The sequence below is a fragment of the Chionomys nivalis genome, chromosome 19 (assembly GCF_950005125.1).
Source record: "Chionomys nivalis chromosome 19, mChiNiv1.1, whole genome shotgun sequence".
In the NCBI taxonomy this organism is placed as follows: Eukaryota; Metazoa; Chordata; class Mammalia; order Rodentia; family Cricetidae; genus Chionomys; species Chionomys nivalis.
This window is the reverse complement of record NC_080104.1, coordinates 58,440,754-58,460,907: the sequence shown is the minus strand read 5'-3', so window position 1 is coordinate 58,460,907 and position 20,154 is coordinate 58,440,754. Positions and strand designations below refer to the sequence as shown.

Sequence of the window (20,154 nt, the reverse complement as noted above, 5' to 3'; positions counted from 1 at the left end):
CCAGCCTCTGTCCTCATTCTCTTACTAAATGCCTTAGGTCAAAGACATGTTTTATTTCATTCTGGTGTTTGAGTGCCTACAATAGGTATTCATCAGATAATACTGGAACAAATGAAAGAAACATTGGAGATCCAGAAATTTTCTGAAGTATTCAGAGAATTGGAGTTGTCCTTCAGAAACTGAACTTTTATTCATGTCTGACTGCCTGCATTTAGCATCACCCATTTAGATCCTTCTTAGCCTGTCTGAGACCCTCTCAATTGTTTTGGGGAAGGACTGGTGAGTTGGGGCAGAATCCTAAAGGCCTATCTCATCTGACTTCACCATGTTTTGTTTGTAGCCCAGTGCCTGTGAGCAGGTGTCATGGTTTCCAGAATGTACCACCGAAATTCCTGACTCTCGGGAAATGAGTGACTGGATGGTTGTGGGAAAGGTAGGATTTCATGGGAATGTACCCAGCCTTTTCTTTCCTTTGAATCTAGTGTGTGCTTATTGCAGTTTTAGAAAAATGTGGAAGCCATGTCACAGGAGATGTAGAATAAAACTTGAATCATAGAAAAAGCAGTCATTTCTACCCTCTTTGGGACTGGCTGCCTTTGGAGTAGTCTGTTATGTGTCAGTGAATTGTCTGGCCAGTGCTGGGCTCCATTCGGGTAGGTGAAAGGATACCATCGCTGTCTTCAGAGTGACAAGGGCATTGTCAGCAAAGGTGTTTGTTTACTCTTATTCTGGGATACTGAAAATGAGGTGATTGATTACCACTGCAGTGTGTTCTCTAGAGCTTCAGGAGCTCCACAAAGTCAAAGCTGCCTTCATGACACCGAGGTCTTATTCTTTTTCACTCTGATTTTCCCCATATGTCTGTGGGTTTTTCTGAAGCCAATATCTGCACCGAGCAGCTGACTGCAATGCCAAAGCGAGGCAGGGACCACACCCTCTTCTTACTAAGCCATACACTAGAGAAATTTCCAGAAGTGGAAACTACAACTACTTATTAAACTTTGTTATGAAAATAAGGCTGTTTTAAATAAAACAATTTAGCATGTTATTCTTTTGAAGTAAGTAAAGAAATATTTAAGAATCTCAGTTTTGACTTCTTTTAATAAACTCAAACAATAACTCTTGGGGGTTTTGTTGGTTATTTTGAGTGTTAGGGATTGAGTTAAAACATGCTAGACAAGCACTCTTTACTGGATAAATACCCACAGCTCCCTTAGTGACTTTGAGAAGTATAAAATTTGACACTAGGCAGCGAGATGGCTCAGTGAGTAGAGGCATCTGTATGCAGGCTACTGCCTGCAGGGAACCAGTTCCCGAGATTGTCTTCAGAACGCTACTGCCTGCAGAGAACCAGTTCCTGAGATTGTCTTCAGAACGCTATGTGCATGCCATAGCATAGATGGGCCTGTATATACATAATACACACACACACACACCGTGGGAAAAGCTGTTTTTGAGGTGGCAACACTTGGCTGGGCTGGACATGACATTCTACAAGGGCTAGTGTAAAGTTACCAAGTCAATGTCCAGTATCAGGCATTCCTGCCCATCTCAGAGTGGAGGCTTCCTGGATGAAGGACAGGTTTGTCAGATGGGGGAGCCCTGTCCTTCTGCTCTGGGGGCAGACAGCTTGTGTGTCTCCTTCCTGTGTGCTCTTTCCAGCCTCAGCATTTGTGCGTGCTGTGACCATATGGTCTTCTACCCAGAGCTTCCAGCACACTGCTTCATCTCACAGCCATCTGGAACACTGCCAGAGGGATTTGGAATTGTCTCTCTGTGCTCCTCAGGGATTGATGTTTCTTGGCAGAGACTTAAGCCCCTTCTTGCTCTGAGCACTCAGAACCCTAATCTCCCCACTCTCCCAGTAAATAGTCACACTTGGTCAATGTTTATGACTTTCTTCTCCCTGTAGAGAAAGATGGTTATTGAAGACGAAACAGAGTTCTGTGGGGAAGAGCTGCTTCACAGTGTCCTGAAATGTAAGGTAAGGCTGGGCTGGGACAGGTGAGGCCTGTGGGTAAGGTGAATGGGGCTTTACTAGTTGTTATTGGTGGGAGTGTGCCATTTAGGCTTTTCCTGGAGATGGGAAGTATATGTGATGCATATGTTCAAGATGGTATTTTTCTGTTGTGTTGTCTATGTGGTCACCGAGGCACTCACTTAACCTGTGAGTGAGTGTGTCAGATCCTGCTAATACCCAATGGGCCTGGTGAAGTGAAAGTTTACAGTCACCTTTTAGCATCAAACAAATCAGTATTTGAACCTCATTTCTACAATGTTCTTCTGTGTGACCATGGACTAGTAGCTTGGGTGCCTCTGAGTTTGTCTTCTGTAGAGTTGTAGAAGGCACTTCTCTGGGTGGTTGTGAGTGTTAATGAAGTCAGAGTGTCGCAACACATGGACGGGCACATGTTAGGTTCCCCTTACACCTTCTGGCCTGATTGTAGGCCAGGAAGCACACACCTGGGTTCTCTGAGGAGGATGTCGGCTTAAAAAGAATGATGGCTACCTAAGAAAGCTCTTAGTTTTGACAGACAGGGTTGGAAATATATCCATAAGGTGACTGTGTCTCAAGTGTGATGAGGGGAGAGTTAGAAGGAAGGCAGGATTCTCCCCATCCCCAGCCCATACCATGTGTGTTTGGTGGGGGTAGATATGGTTAGGAGACCCTGGTCTTGGTTTATTTTTGAGCTTATTTGTTTATTTTGTTTTTTGAGACAGGGTTTCTCTGTGTATCCCTGGCTGTCCTGGAACTTACTCTGTAGACCTTGAATTCTGAGATCTGCCTGCCTCTGCCTCCCAAGTGCTGGAATTAAAGGTGTGTGTCACCACCGCCCAGCTTGTTTTTAAATTTGGAGTCCCAATCAAGGGATCCTGAGTGCCAGAACTTAAATCTCTGGAAGGTCATGGTGATACGGGGAAACATTTGCTATGAGAAACATTTTTTACTTTCTGTGTAGCAGAAGTGCTTTTAACCCCTTAACCACAGCTAGGCACCTGATCATTGGGGGTTTTACCACTTTACTGGCAAGGCAGTTGAGGGTCAGAGTGATTGAGCAACTTGTCAGGTTCATGCAACTGCATAGTTCAGAGCTGAGATGCAGCAGGAACCCAGTTCCTCAGAGGACAGTGAGTCTTCAGACCTTGATCCTGCCCAAGAGGGCCTGCTGTGATGTTTGCTGTAGAGTCTCCTTCTCTTTTGGCAGAGTGTGTTTGACATCCTGGATGGGGAGGAGATGAGGCGAGCTCGTACCAGAGCCAATCCCTATGAGATGATCCGAGGAGTCTTCTTCCTTAACAGGTGTGCTGGACACCTTCCTTCCTTCCTCTTGTACCTCTCCACCTCTCATCTGAGCCTCAGCTTTCTGTGCTCCTGGGACTGACCCGTGCTTTTTCATCTTGCTTTGTTACAGGGCAGCGATGAAGATGGCTAACATGGATTTTGTGTTTGATCGTATGTTCACAAATCCCCTGGACTCTCAAGGGGTGAGATTTTGTGGTGCTGAGTGGACTTAAGCTTCAGTAGCTCACAGATTGCCGTTTGTTCAGTGCGAGTGTGTTTCTGCTCTGTGGCAGTGGTGTGTTTTGCTCTAACACATCTGACACAGTGCTCCCTGGTCCCAGGAGTGTCCCAGTATGCAGGTTCTGAAGATCTGTGATTTCAGCAGGGTTATTTTCTCTTTCTGTGTGGGATCATAATTATGAGACTTTGGCCTTTCTCTAGAAACGGTAGAGCAAATTGATTTTCTGCTCTGCTACATCTCATTTCTCTGAACATTGGCCCTCCATAATGATAGAGAAAGCATAAAAGGAAATTTCATTCTAGAATTCCCTTTGGGGTCGAAGCATTTTTACTCCTAGAAGGATGGTTTTCTTCACAGTGACAGGGCCAGGAACCAGCTGTCCTCAGACCTGTTCCTACTTCACACACCCTCATTCTACTAGACCCCCACCCCATTACCCACTGGCTAGAGGAACTTATTTCTAAGGTCTTTGATGTTTCAGTTCCACCTGCCTAACTACTTGTTCCATGCTGGTAAAGCTGACATGTAGACCCTCCAGCCTTCACTCATCTCCTCTCCCCCGGCCCATCCCCATGTTCCAGGGCCAGCCAGCAGCAGAAAAGGCTCTTGGAATTAGCATCTTGAGAAAATTAGGTTGATACAATGTTGATTTAATTTTCTGAGCTCCCAGTGATTTCCTCTAAAGGCAGTTTCTAGCAGAGGAGCTCTGTTAACCTGAGGGGAAGTCATAGCATCATCTGGGCTGTTGAATGTGTCTGTCCTCAGCAGCTGCTATCTGCTTATTGTTTTTTGCTGTCATGAGAATGAAGTAGGCACCAGAATTGTACCATTCAGATTGAGGGTGGATGTTTGTTACATAGGGAAATGCAGTGTGTTTGGAAAGCTTCAGGGAGCTTCTTGACCTGAATTGATTGTTAGTGGCCAGGAAGAATGGCCCTGTCAGAGATGTGTCTTTGCACTCCACAATAAAAAGTAGTTTCTCTTTAGCCCTAGTACGTACTTCTTTTTATCTCCATTTTCCCTGAGGACCTGAGTGAAAGCCAAGCCTAGCAGGTCTGGTGTGTTTTCAGGGTCCAGCTGTCTCCAGAGGTGGGAGTGGCTAGAAGCATAGGCATGCTGCAGTCTTAGAGATGTTTGGATTAGGCCTGTGCCTCAGAAAAATGGAAGCTTGGAGTGGTGTGGAGAAGGAGAGAAGAGGTATTCTGAGGTTTCATAATTGGTCGTTGGTGCTATAGATTATGGGAGAAGGAAAAAAGGGACTAGGGGAAGAAAAAGAAATTGGGAGCTAGATTTAGATCCTTGAGGTATTACATCATATGAGGGAGTTTTGTGCCTGAGGATGTTATTAGCTAAGAAAAGCTTGTCTGTAAAGTGTGATAGAAGAAAAAGTCAATGTGGATATTTACCTTTTGGCCTTGATAATGGAAATGAGGCAGCATCAATAGTGCCCAGTTTCGGTGGTGGCGCACGCCTTTAATCCCAGCACTCGGGAGGCAGAGGCAGGCAGATCTCTGTGAGTTCGAGACCAGCCTGGTCTACAAGAGCTGGTTCCAGGACAGGCTCCAAAACCACAGAGAAACCCTGTCTCGAAAACCAAAAAAAAAAAAAAAAAAAAAAATAGTGCCCAGTTTGTGTGCAGTACTGCACTTGAGAGAAAAATATCAAAAAACCAAGAGTTTTGACTCCAAGAAAGTTGGTCTAGTTGAATATAATGCCATCTTGTATTTGTGATGACTATAGTTTTAGAAAGACCTTTACCACAGGTTGCATTATTTTTTAATTCTACAGCAGCCTTAACAAATATCTACATTCATCCCAATTACAGTTGAGCAATTGAGCTTAATAGCTTCAGATGTGTGCTTGTCCTTGACTGCACAGTGAGGAAATGGCAGAGCTAAGAACCAGCTGTTCTTCTAGGAGCAGAATTCTGGACAGGGCTTATAAAGGTCCCTTGTTCTTATTTTGGGACAAGGTCTTGTTACGTAACCTGGACTAGCCTTGAACTTACTCCTGTATCAGCCTCCCAAGTGCTGGATGGTATATGAGCACTACTGTGCCCCAGCAAGCCACTGGTTTTGAAATCGCAAGATGAGATCATAGGTAGGCACCTTATGGAGGCCAGATACTCTTGAGTCTTTGAGTTTCCTGCTTCCCTTTGGCTAGAGGGGCTGGAGCTTCAGGCTAAGGCCCCAGTGCTGAGAAACATTGTTTTCTTTTTGTGCAGTGTTTACAGTGCTTAAATTTAAGACTGCCACATACCCACTGTGTTGGCTGTATTATATTGGTAACTTTTATCTAACTCTAAACTTATTCCAAAGTAAAGATAATTGAAGGACAAAATGGGAGAAGCACCCAGGGAGAGAAGATGGAGGCTATGGTGTAGGAGGGCAGGTCCTTGAAGCTGGGAGGTGGGCATTGTTTTTCCTTAGGAGTACAGTGTAATGATCAGACTTCTGGACTCTGACCTAGCTTTGTTCCAACTGGTGTGGACAGGTTGCTTTGTGTCTTTGTGTTTCTGTTGGCAATGTTCTGCTTACTAGGACACAAGAAAGGCAGAGTGTGGTGAGGAACCTGGGACATGAAGATGCCTCTACGACAGATGATAGACAGAGACGCTTTCATTGGGAGTCTGAGTTGGCCTGGTTATGAGAAAAGTGTTCAGGATATTTTGGGTGACTGGGCTCCAGAGGATACTGGTGACTGAGGAAAAAAAATACTGGGTGTGGAGGGCCTGGTGGGAGCTCTGGATCATACTTGCCAATAGGCTGGGTTTTTTGCCTCCTCTTCCCTGAGTTCTCTTTTCTTTCCCTTACTGAGCCATCTGTTATCCCTGTGTCCTTGTCTTCCACTTCTCTTTCAGAAGCCACTGGTGAAGGACCGGGACATTGACCTTCTGTACTTTGCGGATGTCTGCGCAGGCCCAGGAGGCTTCTCAGAGTACGTGCTGTGGAGGAAGAAGTGGCATGCGAAAGGCTTTGGGATGACTCTGAAGGGCCCTAATGACTTCAAACTGGAGGACTTCTACTCAGCCTCCAGTGAGCTCTTCGAGCCGTACTATGGTAGGGACATTGACCAGGGCAGAGACTAGGAGAGTGGCTGCTGTGTGGGGACTTGAGGCCAAAGCTGTTGCTACCTGTGTTCTTCCTAGTTTATTAGCTGGGGTTCACTGTCGTTGGCATGAGGGTCTTGGAGCCCTTTGAAGTATCTTTTTTAAAAAAACAAACAAAACACAGGCCTGTATTAATTCCTCCTTGCAGGATTGTGGTTTCTGTGTGGTGATGGGGGATAATGAAAGTGCCTAATTCCTAGATGAAAAGTAACAAACACACATCAGCCCCTGTGGGTTGTGTGAACTACATTTGCTAGCAGACAGCTCGGTAGCTGCAGCAGTCTCCCTGCCCTCACAAGTAGACTAGGATCTGTCAGCAGATCTAAACTCTTTACTGACAGTCCTTACTGGAGGTTGATGTTGAGTGTTTTTGTCTTGATTTTGTTTTCTGTTTTTGTTTTGGAGACAGGGTCTTCCTTTATAGCCCTGGCTGGCCTGGAACTAACTATGTAGATCAGGCTAGCGTCAACTCACAGAGATCTGCATGTTTCAGCTTCCCAAGTGCTAGGATTAAAGGTGTAGACCACCATGCTCAGCTTGAATTTTTTGATGTTTAGAGAAAGGGTCTTACTTTGTGTTCCAGGCCAAGCTAAAACTTCCTGTGTATCCCAGATTAGCTTTAAATTCATGGGTCGTCCTGCTTCAGCCTCCTGAATACCTGTAGGCATGAGCCTTTATGCCTGGCTAATTATGTTTTTTAGCATAAATGCTTTAAAAAGGAAGATCCTTTGCTTCAGTTGATGTCTCTTGGCTGGTCAGTTCCCTTTGGACCCTGGCTTTGAGAGCAGGGCTTCATTCTTGCCAGTCTGTATCCATAGGTGGGATGGGTCCTGGGTCTTGGAGCTTACTTGGTATCTGTGCTCACTCTCTCTGAGGGCTCCTGGCTCAGCTCCCAGCAGCAGGCAGACTCACCAGGGTTCCTGTGTCTTGTTAGGTGAGGGCGGGGTTCTCCGAGAGCTCCAGACAGCAGGCAAACTGACAGGGTTCTTGTGTCCCATCAGGTGAGGGCGGGGTCGATGGGGATGGAGATATTACCCGTCCGGAAAACATCAATGCATTTCGGAATTTTGTCCTGGACAACACAGATCGCAAGGGTGTCCACTTTCTCATGGCAGATGGGGTAGGTGACTGTCCCTGTAAAGATGCTTTAAGGCTGTGTTGTGAATTTAGAGGGTTGTTTCTTGTTTGCTGTTCAGGGGTCCTGGTCTTGGGCATAGTAAATAAGTGTGCTGCACCTGAGCTCCCCCCCCTTAAGAAATACTTTGGTTTTGTTCTTTAGCTGCTACCATAAATGGTAACTCACTGTTCATATAGTAGAGATGCACATTTTTACTTACTTTATACATTTCCCTACAATTTTTGTAAAGGCTATACTATCATAGACACATTTGCTTGAGCTTACTTTGCTGACAAAAAGGCCTTAGTTACTAAGGAGCCGATGAGGCATGGACTCCAGTTGAAATCAACTAGGCAAAAACTGAGTGGGAGGCACACTGCCATTAGTTGTCATCATGGTAGTTGTTGTTGAGGTTGTCTACAGGTGGTCTCCACTAGCCTCTCATGCACTAACAGATAGGTACTTAGTAGCAACAGCAGCACAGACTCCTTGGAGGCCCTTGACTGGCTGAAGTGAATTTTCAAGGGCCCACCTAAGCAGCGCAGAGAGAACCGACACCACACTGTTCAGCAAAGTCTCTCACCCAGTATCTCATACCGTGGGTGACTCCTGATGGGAGCCATACGCTACAGGATTACATAGCTGGGGTTCAGAAGAGCCTTGTGAGTTGTGTGTGGAAGGAAGGGAGAATGTCAGAGGTACCTGAGGATGCCCTGGCTCCCTGAAGCCCTGTACACAGTAAGACAGCAGATGAACAGGGTTGAGGCTGGCTAACAGGAAGGGGCTGCTGCTCTTGAGCAGATGTGTAGAGTCTGCCAGTTCTGCCTTTTCTTCCTTTAATGTAGTGGACAGCAAGCAGAGCTGTAAAGTTCACAGATTTCCTGCTTTGGTAGCAGGAGGGCTGGCCTGGCCTTTTGATTTATTTCTATTACTTACTAATTTTAAATTTTTGTTGTATATGGTAATGTGTTACACAAAGATTTTTTTCATACAAGTATATATTGTACATTGAACAGTCCCACCCCCATCTCTTTATCTTTTCCCCTTCTGTTATTTTTCAGTTTTCTTTTTTAGTCAGTATCTCAAATAGCTCAGGCTGGCCTCAGACTTATAAGATGAAGCTGGCCTTGACTTCTGATCCTCTAGCCTCTACCTTCCAAGTGCTGGAATTATAGGCATGTGCCACCATCCCTGACTTTGTTACAGAGCTAATTAAGAATTCAAAAAGAAATATGCATTTTGAGAATCATCTTTACGTCTGGGAGACAATGGCAAACATTACTTACTTTTATAGGCCTGCATCAGTGAGATCTGGCCCATGGGGGCAGCTTACTAGAAGCTAATGTTCTTGCTGGCTCTCCTGTATAAAATTACAGCATGCAACACAGTTTGTCCTGAGTGTACGGTTTAGAAGTATTTGTCTAGTCACTCTCTGCTGTGCAGCTGGTTTCCAAAACTTTTTCATTTTGTAAAACTGAAACTACCCATTAGAGCACAGTCCTCCCCCCCAGCCCCCCCCCGCCCCATTGCCTGCCTCTTTTATGTGAATGTAAGCATGGTTTGTGACTGGCACCTCCCTGCTGATGGGAGATGCTCTAGGAATCACAGCATTCTTTGAGCAAACCTTGGCCTGTGAGTGTGCCAGCTAGAGGGAACGGGCTCCACAGCTAAGGACAGAGTAGTGGGTATTGTAAATAAATCCTTACTCTGTAATTCTCTTCGTCAGACTTGGGGCCTTCGGAGGTCAGTGTAGTGGCACAGCCCCATCAGAATATTCTCCTGACATTTACTTCCTGTCTTCTTAGGACTTAAATATTTGTTTTCTATCTCGCAGTTGACCAGTGATAAGCCAGTACTTTGCGTCTCTTCTGCCTTATTTATCTCTGGGTTCCCATGTGAATTTCAAGGTTTTTTGGACCATTTCTTTGGAAAAGCAGACTTGGTCCTGTGGTTTAGGAGTGATAAAGTGGGAAGGTAGCTCAAGTTCAGCAGTTAGGCCAGGGTCCTTTGTAACTGACCACATTACTTAAATAAAGAAATTAAAATGCTGATCAGTCAGATTGTGGCTGTCTGATGCTACCACAAGCTCCTGATGAGATGAGGTAGGGATGTGATTCTCAGTCCTTCCCATTTCTCTCTCCATCCATGTGCTCTCCTTCCAGGGTTTCTCTGTGGAGGGGCAGGAGAACCTGCAGGAGATCCTCAGCAAGCAGCTGCTGCTGTGTCAGTTCCTCATGGCGCTGTCTGTTGTCCGGACAGGTGACACCTCCTCAGTTCTCCCTCACTAAGGACTTACTGGGGCCCTTTTGACAAGAGCATGTATGGGGGTTGGTTAAGAAATTTTTTAAAAATGGACAAAGAAAAAGCAAAGAGAAAGAAACTCTTGGGGGCTGGAGAGATGGCTCAGAGGTTAAGAGCACTGGCTGCTCTTCCAGAGGTCCTGTGTTCAATTCCCAGCAACCACATGCTAGCTTACAACCATTTATAATGAGATCTGGCGCCCTCCTCTGGCGTGCGGGCATACATCGAGGCAGAATGTTGTATACATAATAAATAAATAAATCTTAAAAAAAAAAAAAAAAGAAACCCTGTATTGGGTGGCGGGTGGCTGGTGACTGGGTGAAGGATACAGGGAAGAAAAGGCAAGAGTCTCCAAAGTGCTCCCTGCAGCTGATTATCTCATAAATTGCCTTGGATTTCTAATGGACCAGTCCCAGTCATCTTTACTGGCTAAGGTAACCTCCCTCACATCCTGGAGTAGCCACTGATTGCCTGGGCATTTTCTTCTCACTCCAGGGGGGCACTTCATCTGCAAAACCTTTGACCTCTTCACACCCTTCAGTGTGGGGCTCATCTACCTGCTATACTGCTGCTTTGAACGTGTGTGTCTCTTCAAGCCCATCACCAGCCGGCCTGCCAACTCAGAGCGGTAAGGTCTTCCTCTCTGTTAGCCAGCTAGTTGGTCAGAAGTCAGCAGTAAACCCTGTGCTTATGTCTAGCATTGACTCTCGAACTGTTAGAAACCTTGACTTTGGAGATGTGATTCTCCAATCAGAGCTAGAGTCCTTGGTTTGAGTGATCATCTTGAGGTTGCTCAGACTGCCACTTCTACAGCTATGTTTATAGTACTTGTGTCTGGAATTCTCAGCTTGGCCCAGGAAGAGTGTGACCACTAATAGAGATATTCAGAAGGGATATAAGCTAGGAACAGGCAAGGGGGCGGCTATATAGAGGCACCACAGGCTTCCAAGAGCCCATATGTAAGGTAAGAGAAAACAAGCCAATCAGAATTGTCAGGTAGCTGTTATAGTACAGATTTTTTTTTTTCTTTTGAGACAGAGTTTCTCTGTAGCTTTGGAGCCTGTCCTAGAACTAGCTCTTATAGACCAGGCTGACCTCAAACTCACAGAGATCCTCTTGCCTCTGCTTTCTGAGTGCTAGGATTGAAGGCCAACAGTACAGATTTCTGTGGAGAGTTTGATTCCTTACATCTGTAATTAAAAGCCTTCCCAAGTTACATCTTTTGGTGCAGGGCAGTTGGGAACACCCCCATAGAGATAGAAACAGTCTCATGTATAAGAGAAGGATTTTATATATTTTATTTCAACACACAGTTTTATAGTATAGCCCTGGCTAGCCCAGAAATTACTACATAGACCAGGCTGACCTTGAACTCAAGATCTGACTGCTATGCCTCCCAAGTAGGACTAAAGGTGAATGCCACCAATTTCTATTAAAGAGAAGGACTTGAGGTGCATTTTTAAAAGCATGGTATGGTTGCCCGTTGAGCTCAGGCTTAAGGCTGAGCAAAAGCTGTTTAGCTTTATGACTCGGTTGGAGTGGAGGAATGTGTGGGAGAAGGCTCTGAGCTCCTTGGAGTGACAGGATATCTCCTACAGGTACGTGGTGTGCAAAGGTCTGAAGGTGGGCATAGACGATGTGCGGGAGTACCTCTTCTCTGTGAATATTAAACTCAACCAACTGCGCAACACTGACTCTGATGTCAACCTGGTAGTTCCCTTGATGGTGATCAAAGGAGACCATGAATTCAATGACTACATGATACGGTCTAATGAGAGGTAAGCCTGCTGGCCTTGTCTGCTGGAACTGTTGGGGCAGTAAGGAAGCCTAGAGTCATGTTTGTTTGCTCTGCTGGTTCCAGGACATTCTAAGACTTTGGGCTACTTTTTGGTTACTGTTACTCAGGACATTTGCATGTGCAGTCCCAAGACTGGCAGGTGAGTCCCTGGCTCTGATGGTGAGAAGAAAGCCTATGGTCTGTAGACAGGTCACTATAGTCTCAGTCACTATAGTCTGGAAAAGTTTGTGCTTGCTGTCTTGTGAAGACCCTTGACTGGAGGCAGAGATGAATGGGACGCAAGTGAATAGCATGTTTGGTAAGAGCCCAAACCATGTCAGTTCAGGGTTCTTCAGGTGGGAGACGGAAAGCTATTTCCCCCTTTTTAATTGCCTCCCCTCAAGCTGGAGTTAGAAGCAGTTGTGAGCTACTCCACATGGGTACTGGGAATTGAACCTTGGTCCTCTGTAAGAGCACTTTGCTTCTCTCCCCAACCCCACTCCCCCCCCACACACACCAAAGACAGGGTTCCTCTGTGTAGCCCTGGCCTGTCTGCCCTAGAATTTACTCTGTAGACCAGGCTGGCCTCTAACTCAGAGATTGGCCTGCCTCTGCCTCCCCAGTGCTATGATGTACTCCACTACACCCAGCCACCGCACTGCACATTCTTAATTGCTGAGCTATCTTAGAGCTCTGGTTACCTCTCCTTTTCAGATTTTTTTTTCTTTTAAACTGAGCTCTAAATTTTTTCTCTGCTCCCTTCCCTGCCTCTCCCCTCCCCCTTCAACCTTCCCCCAAGGTCCCCATGCTCCCAATTTACTCAAGAGATCTTGTCTTTTTCTACTTTCCATGTAGATTAGATCTATGTAAATCTCTCTTAGTGTTCTCATTGTTGTCTAAATTCTCTGGGATTGTGATTTGTAGGCAGGTTTTCTTTATGTTTAAAAACCACCTATGAGTGAGTACATGTGATAATTGTCTGTGTTCAGACATTTTTTAAACATTGGTTTAATATTGAATTAAAGAGCTATCTGTGTATTTTGGACATAAATCCCTTACTAGGCTTGGATATGAAATACTGTCTCCTGCCCTGTGTTTTTTTTCACTGTATTATGTCCTTTGCACAAAAGTTTTTAACATTAGTATGACCTGGTTGTTGAGGACTGGCCTCAGCAAAAATACTTCTTACCACGGTTGGGGCATGGAAATTTTAGAAATATAAGTAAAGAATATGAAGACACATAAAAAATAAAAGGATGACATAAACCACAGAAAGTGTTGGGAGGGCATTCCAGTGACTGAAATCCCCCTCCACACACACACACACACACACACACACTTATTTTTTCCACAACTTTTATATCCAACATAAATGGGGGGGGGAAGAAGGTAACAAAAAATGATATAAAGGAACTCACATAGTCAATTGTTTTATCACTCTGAGACATCAAATCATTAGCATTCTGTTGTCTAAAGTGCTCTAGATCAGGTATGCTGAAGACCACCCTTCCCCAGGTGACCTCATAGTTACAAAAGAAGGAGCAGAAGCACATTTGCATGTCCTGACCACTTGTCAGGATGGCATGGCCTATCTTAATTTCAAGAGAACCAAGCAATCACATCCTGAGTTAGAATGTGCAAGGTGGAACTGGGCCTGCAATTCTTGGCCTCCACACTGACTTCCTCATTTCTTCTGTTATTACACTTTGTTGTGGGGATTCTCCCTGTTCATTTGTAAGATCTGCAAGTTTAGCGTCTGTGTTGAGGCATTTTATTTTAAATTATTTTTGTATATGGCATTAACAGTCTCACTTTATTTTTTCCAGATTTTCCAGACTGTCCTTTCTCTATTAAATGGTCTGGGCACACTTTCCAAAATCTTTTGCTGTTTCATTAGCAATGCTAATAAGTAGTAGTAAATGAGCCTTTACTTCTAGGCTTTCTGTCTTGTTCAATTGACATGTCATCTGTGAAGTGAGGCAGTTTTATTTCCTTTTCATGTTTGACATCTCAAATTTTAAAATATTGAAAATGAAATCCATTTAGGACTTTTCTTTCTTTTTCTGGTGAATGATTTGTTTTCTTTCCAGAAAGTCTTAGTTTGCATGTTCTGTGTAGCTTTGACTGATTGGAACTTGCTATCCTTCTGCCTCAGTGATCCTCTGAGTTTTAGGATCAATGTTCTTGTCTTGTGTTTCCTCACACACTTCTGCATCCTTCCTGGAGAGCCTTACAGGTTCCTGTCTGCAGTCATTCCACTTCAGTCATTTTGTATACCTGAGACAGTCCCTTCAGTTTTTGTCTATTTAAAAATGCATTTCTGGACTGGAGAGATGGCTCCGAGGTTAAGATCACCGATGACTCTTCCAAAGGTTCTGAGTTCAATTCCCAGCAACCACATGGTGGCTCACAACCATCTTAACGAGATCTGATGCCCTCTTCTGGCCGGCAGGTGTACATGCATGCAGAACACTGTACACATAATAAATAATAAAGAAAACATTTTAAAAAATAAAAATGCATTTCTTAGTTGGGCATGGTGGTGCATACCTTTAATCCCACCATTCATTTGGCAGAGGCAAGGGATCACTGATTCCCAGGATAGGCTGAGCTACATAGTGAGGCTTTATTTCAATAGAACAACCTATAACATAAACATCCAGAAAAAAAAAAAAAAAGCATGTCTTTTTTTTTTTGAGAACATTTTAATTGGGAATGAATTTTGTTTTCTTTTACTACTTTAAAGGTATTCTACATTTCTCACTTCCCTTTCCTCTGATGGGAAGCTATTATAAAATATTTTCTTTCCAACTTTGTGTCTGTGTATGGGACTGATGTTGCCTGCAGAGGCCAGAGGCATTGGATCTCCTGAGGCTGAAGTTCCAGGTGGTTGTGAGCCATTTGATGTGGGTGCTTCTAACCACTGGGCCACCTCCAGCTCCCACTATTAGCTTTGTCATTATTATCATGTGCCTTTTCCTCTGGTGGTTTTCAAGAGGCCAGAGGCTGATGTTAGGTGTCTTCCTCAGTTGTGCTCTACCTTACACATTGAGGTAGAGTCTCTTACTTGAACCTAGAGCTCACCAACTCACTTAGTCTAGCTAGCCAGTTTGCGCCAAGGATCCTGTCTCTACTTCCCCATTGCTGGGATTACAGGTGAGCTGCCAGCACTTGCCCAGCGTTTATTCAGGTACTGGGGATCTGAACTCCGCTGAGTCATCTCCCCAGCCCCTTTGAAAGTTTTTGTTTCCTGTGGAAGTACAGCCAGTGAGTGAGTGCTCTTAACCAGCCCCAATAGTTTTTTGTTTGTTTTTTTGAGACAGGGTTTCTCTGTAACTTTGAAGCCTATCCTGGAACTAGCTCTTGTAGACCAGGTTGGCCTCAAACTCACAGAGATCCGCCTGCCTCTGCCTTCTGTGTGCTGAAATTAAAGGCATGTGCCACCACCACCCGGCTAGTTTTTTTAAGTGCCAGACACTGTGTACAAGGCTAAGGGACAGACAGTTGTTAGGGTAGCAGGTTTGTCAGTGCTGTCTGCAGTTGAACTAGGTATGAGCTTTGCTGTTTCTTAGTCAGTTCACCACTGTGTTTGAATTTTTTATGGCTGGGATGAAAACCTTTCAGCGCACTTGTGATGAGAGCTCAGCTCTGCTCTGCTGTCTTTGGGCTCCATGTAACTCACCAGTACCTTCCTCACATACAGATGGCTGCTGCTCTGACCACACTTCTATGCTGATCCTGTTGTATCTGTTTTCTCTTAGCCACTGCAGCCTGCAGATCAAAGCCCTGGCCAAAATCCATGCCTTTGTACAAGACACGTGAGTGCCACCCATCTCTCACCAGCCTCAGAGTGGCCCTCGCTTTGTTTTTCCCACCAACCCTATCTCTTTAGCATGTTAAAGCTACTCTTCGGGTTCATTTTGCCTTGTGGGATATCAGCATAGTAATGTCTTTGAGAGCAGAAGAGAAATCAGTGCTTGGTGGTGGAGGGAAGGGGTGTATAGGGAATGACAGCATCCAGGTGGTGGGAGGGGAAGTGATTTCAGTCCATAAATTCCGAGCTGTCTTTGGACAGCCAGCCCGTATGTGCACTCAGATGTTCACTGCTGCAGTGTACCTCTAAGCAGCTGAGAAGGTCATATTGGGCTCCGTAGAGTCTTAATCTTGTTCTGGTTTTGTTTCCCTAGCACCCTGAGTGAGCCTAGGCAGGCAGAGATCCGGAAAGAATGCCTCCGACTGTGGGAGGTAAGCAGCCCATTGTCATCCCAGACCAGGAAGCTATAGATGAGAACAGGATTGTCACCTTAACCCCCCACCTGAAAGGGAGCCCAGCTCCTTGGCATGTTACAAGTTACCTTCTTGACCCTCTGACAGCTTGGCCTGCTGCTGGGTCAAAAGAACATAGAGGTTTGGGGCAGTCTGTATTTTGCCCTGATGACCCCATCTATATCTAACAGGTGTAGAGAAAAGGACTTTGGGTTGTGTTGATACAGGGTCTAGATAGGGAATGAACTTTGTACTTCCAGCTCCCTTGCCAGGCCTTTTTGCTTGTATGCCATTTACTCTTCCTCAGCCCGAACCCATCTCCTCATATAGCGTGTCAACAGGGTATTTAGAAACCAAAGCCAGGGCTAGAGATGGCTCAGAGATAAGAGCACTAGCTGTTCTCCCAGAGGACCCAAGTTAGATGTGCAATACCCACATGGTAGCTCACAACTGCCTTTAACTCCAGTTCCAGGAGATCTGATGCCATCTTTTGGTCTCTTCAGGCACACATGTGGTAGACAGACATACAGGCAACACACCCACACACATAAAATAAAACAATTTTATAAACCCTTTGATCTGTCTCTTTTCAGATCCCAGACCGGGCTCGAGTTGCTCCTTCTTCTTCAGACCCAAAATTCAAGTTTTTTGAGCTAATCAAGGTAAATCTGGCTTCTGTGGCATCATATTAGGGGCCTTTTTCTAGGGGCAGAAGGTGTCACTGAGGCAGCCCTGGCTTTCAATTAAAGATTGAGAAGGCATCAACCTGGGAACTAAAGGAATGGACTAAGGTCTCCACTTAGAACCTTGTTGTATTATATAGGGTTTCCCAAGAACACTTCTGGCCAGTAGAGTCTTGTCTTTGTTTTTTTTTTTTTTTTCCAAGACAGGGTTTCTCTGTAGCTTTGGAGCTTGTCCTGGAACTAGTTCTTTTAGACCAGGTTGGCCTCAAACTCACAGAGATCCGCCTGCCTCTGCCTCCCAAGTGCTAGGATTAAAGGTGTGCGCCACCCACCGCCCAGCTGAGTCTTGTCTTAGATGGGCTTGGGCCAGCATTCTGCCACCCAAAGGTTCTGAAAATTCAGGATCATAAGGGTTTGTTTGCATGGAAGAGATGATCTTATGCAGGGGAACGGCAGAGGAGCCACAGTGGGTCTGGTCCAGCTTCTCCATCCTGTTTTTAGTGAGCTAGTCTTAAGAATTCTGCCATCGACCTCCAGCTTTTCCCAGGGCATCACTTCAGTTGTGGTCATTGTGCTGGTTTTGTGAGGGTCACAGACTAAAGAATGAGGTTCAAGATGTTTATATTTTCCTGAATGGCATAGAGAGATCATTTTTCTGCTCTCAGGCCAACTGTTGGGGAATCCTTGCTTTCAGTGACACTGAATGCATGGCTGCTCTATTCTGCTGATATTCCCCATAGCTCTGGTAAATCTATCCGTACTTGGGACTCAGTGTTTTTTCATTTTCTAGTTTCTCCTAGGAAAACTGTAGGCAGATGGAAATAGATCCTATTTAATAATTGGTTAGGTGGAGAGGAGGGTGCAGGGAAGCCTGCTCCTGAGAGCAGATGCTTCCTGTCCCCTCACCTCTGTCAGCCTGCCCCAGCATAGGAGTGTTTTCTCTGATCTGTGCTACCAGGACACTGACATCAACATCTTCAGCTACAAGCCCACACTGCTCACTGCCAAAACCCTAGAGAAGATCCGTCCTGTGCTGGACTATCGTTGTATGGTGTCTGGCAGCGAGCAGAAATTCCTCCTGGGCCTGGGGGTAAGTCAGCTTCTGGCCTCCCATTGGCGTGGGGTGGTGGCAGTGTCCTCTGTCTGGAGATGTGGACAGCTTCTGGCCACTCTTGTGTGTTCGTTCTGTTGGCATCACAGAGGTCTTCTGTCGCTTTTCTTGAAATGCAGAGCCAGTAGCTCATCAGGCTGATCCTGGGAGGCCAACTGTCTCCAATCCTACCCCTGCCATTTCCTGTCTGGAAGACACCCTTCTCCCTCAAGGCCATTGGGAGCTAACGGAGGGAGGACCTGTTAGCTTTACATCTTGCTTCCTCCCATGCAATTGACTCTTCTCCAGTCACTTCTTTTGTGTCCTTACTTTGTATTTTTTTCCTTTTGCCTCCTTCCCTTCCTGTAATACCAACCTCCACGCATACATCACAAGGACCTCCACATGTACATCACACTAGATGAAGGTCTTTTGTACAGTTTCCTACCAGCAAGATGGAGCCCATCTCTACTCCTGTGGAGGCTGAGGGGCAAGTGTCACAAACTCCTTCCCTCCTAGACATTTTCTACTGTCACGAGCCAGCCCTTGTCTGCTTGAGTGCCAAGTTAATGCTCTTTTGAGACGAGAACCTCCCATTTCTTAAGTCTTCATGCCTACTCTTCTCCCTGCCTACAGAAGTCCCAGATCTACACGTGGGATGGACGCCAGTCAGACCGATGGGTGAAGTTGGACCTGAAGACAGAGCTGCCCCGGGATACACTGCTCTGTGTGGAAATTGTGCATGAGCTGAAAGGGGAGGTCAGAAGGGTTTTTGTTTATAGATGACCCTAAGGCAGAGGAGTTGGGGGACTGTGGAGCCTGGCCTTCCACCTCAGTGTAGTTTCATGGTGTGATGAAGTAATTTCCTATAAAACAATTGCCATGTAGTATGGGAGAGACTGGGAAGGGACAGACAGAAAGCCTTTATCCACAGTTCTGACATGCTGCCAGGTGTTGTTAGTAGCCAATTTAGTTCATAACTAGCAATCCCTTAGGAAGGAAGAGACCTGGCATTTTCTGTGAGCTCTACATTATTTCAGTATAGGGATGACATTTAGAGCACTCCATGTGAATAGGCAACACAGTGGAAAGCCAGCTGACTAGAGTAAGCATGGCCACAGTCTTACTGGGGCATGCCACAGTGGGCCAGAGGCTGGTACCTATACAGTGGAGAGCATGCTTGTCCCTTGTAGGGGAAGGCCCAACGGAAGATCAGTGCAATCCACATCCTCGATGTCCTCGTGCTGAATGGCAGCGACGTCAGAGAGCAGCACTTCAACCAGCGGTGCGCCTGGGCCCGGGGGGGGGGGGGGGGACACGGGGACGGAGGGACTTCCCATGTCCATCAAAGGCAGGAGGAAGGATGGGTCTACATTACACTTTGCTGAGGTGTGGGCTTTGGTTGCCCAATTCCAGCATATTTTATCATGCTACAGTTGCTCAGATCGGTCATTTGTGTAAAGACTGAATAAAGGTGGCTTTGTTTGAAGAGGGAGGGCTTCTTCTAAAAATCGTGGTCAGAACATGGGCAGTCTCAACTTGGTGCATTTGAGCTAGGGTGAAAGAGCAGACATGTACAATAATGGTTCTTGATGTCCTAGTGGAGATGACTGAACACAGCAAAAGACACACTTTAGGAAAAGCAGCTCACAGAGGTCAGAATCCAGGGGACATGAATGCTGCCACTTGGATGTTTTGTATAGGTCCAGGCTCCCAATGATGCTATGAAAATGCCTCAGGTGCTGCTGAGGTTCCCTGGCTTTCCTCTAAGGATTCTGTTTGAATTGTAGAATTCAGCTTGCTGAGAAATTTGTGAAAGCGGTCTCCAAGCCCAGTCGGCCTGACATGAATCCTATCAGGTGAGGATGACCCCCTTCCTCCCAGACCCCCTCTGGTGGTGGCTTTGTTGCTTATTTTTCCTATCCTCAGTGGGATGGGAGGGTTGTAGAAGGGGCTGGGGCTAAACTGCCCTGTCAGTAGTTTGGGGATGCAGCTCCCTGTCCTGCCTGGCAGGATGGGTTAATCCTAATTTGAGATGCACATATGCCCTTTCATGCTTGAGTATCCTTTACTGACTGCATGGCTCTGGGTAAGGAAATAAGGGAATGGGGATTTGATTATGAAAAGATGGTTAGGGGAGTGAAATCCAGTGCTTGAGGAGAGAGTGGGGCTTGTAAGCTGTAGGTAGGATAAAGTACCAGGCTCAGGGCAAGAGGAGGGAGGGGATAGATAGAGAGTAGACTACCTTCTCCAGGTCAGAGGCTATTACATACAACACTCAAGGGTT

At 45.7% G+C, this 20,154-nt stretch overlaps 1 protein-coding gene across 2 annotated transcripts in view; it reads left to right on the top strand.

Moving 5' to 3' along the window:
• Cmtr1 (cap methyltransferase 1) overlaps positions 1-20,154 on the top strand; it is a 45,760-nt gene that overhangs the window by 22,060 nt on the left and 3,546 nt on the right. The window contains exons 5-20 of one of the 2 annotated variants that reach the window (XM_057794684.1): positions 341-433; positions 1,913-1,984; positions 3,207-3,301; positions 3,414-3,486; positions 6,385-6,583; positions 7,635-7,753; positions 9,913-10,009; positions 10,547-10,679; positions 11,650-11,829; positions 15,590-15,646; positions 16,016-16,073; positions 16,688-16,756; positions 17,736-17,867; positions 18,504-18,626; positions 19,061-19,152; positions 19,658-19,726. In XM_057794684.1, coding sequence (XP_057650667.1) covers positions 341-433; positions 1,913-1,984; positions 3,207-3,301; positions 3,414-3,486; positions 6,385-6,583; positions 7,635-7,753; positions 9,913-10,009; positions 10,547-10,679; positions 11,650-11,829; positions 15,590-15,646; positions 16,016-16,073; positions 16,688-16,756; positions 17,736-17,867; positions 18,504-18,626; positions 19,061-19,152; positions 19,658-19,726 — 1,661 coding nt within the window. The remainder of the gene's footprint in view (positions 1-340; positions 434-1,912; positions 1,985-3,206; positions 3,302-3,413; positions 3,487-6,384; positions 6,584-7,634; positions 7,754-9,912; positions 10,010-10,546; positions 10,680-11,649; positions 11,830-15,589; positions 15,647-16,015; positions 16,074-16,687; positions 16,757-17,735; positions 17,868-18,503; positions 18,627-19,060; positions 19,153-19,657; positions 19,727-20,154) is intronic. The other variant, XM_057794685.1, reaches the window with a different exon arrangement.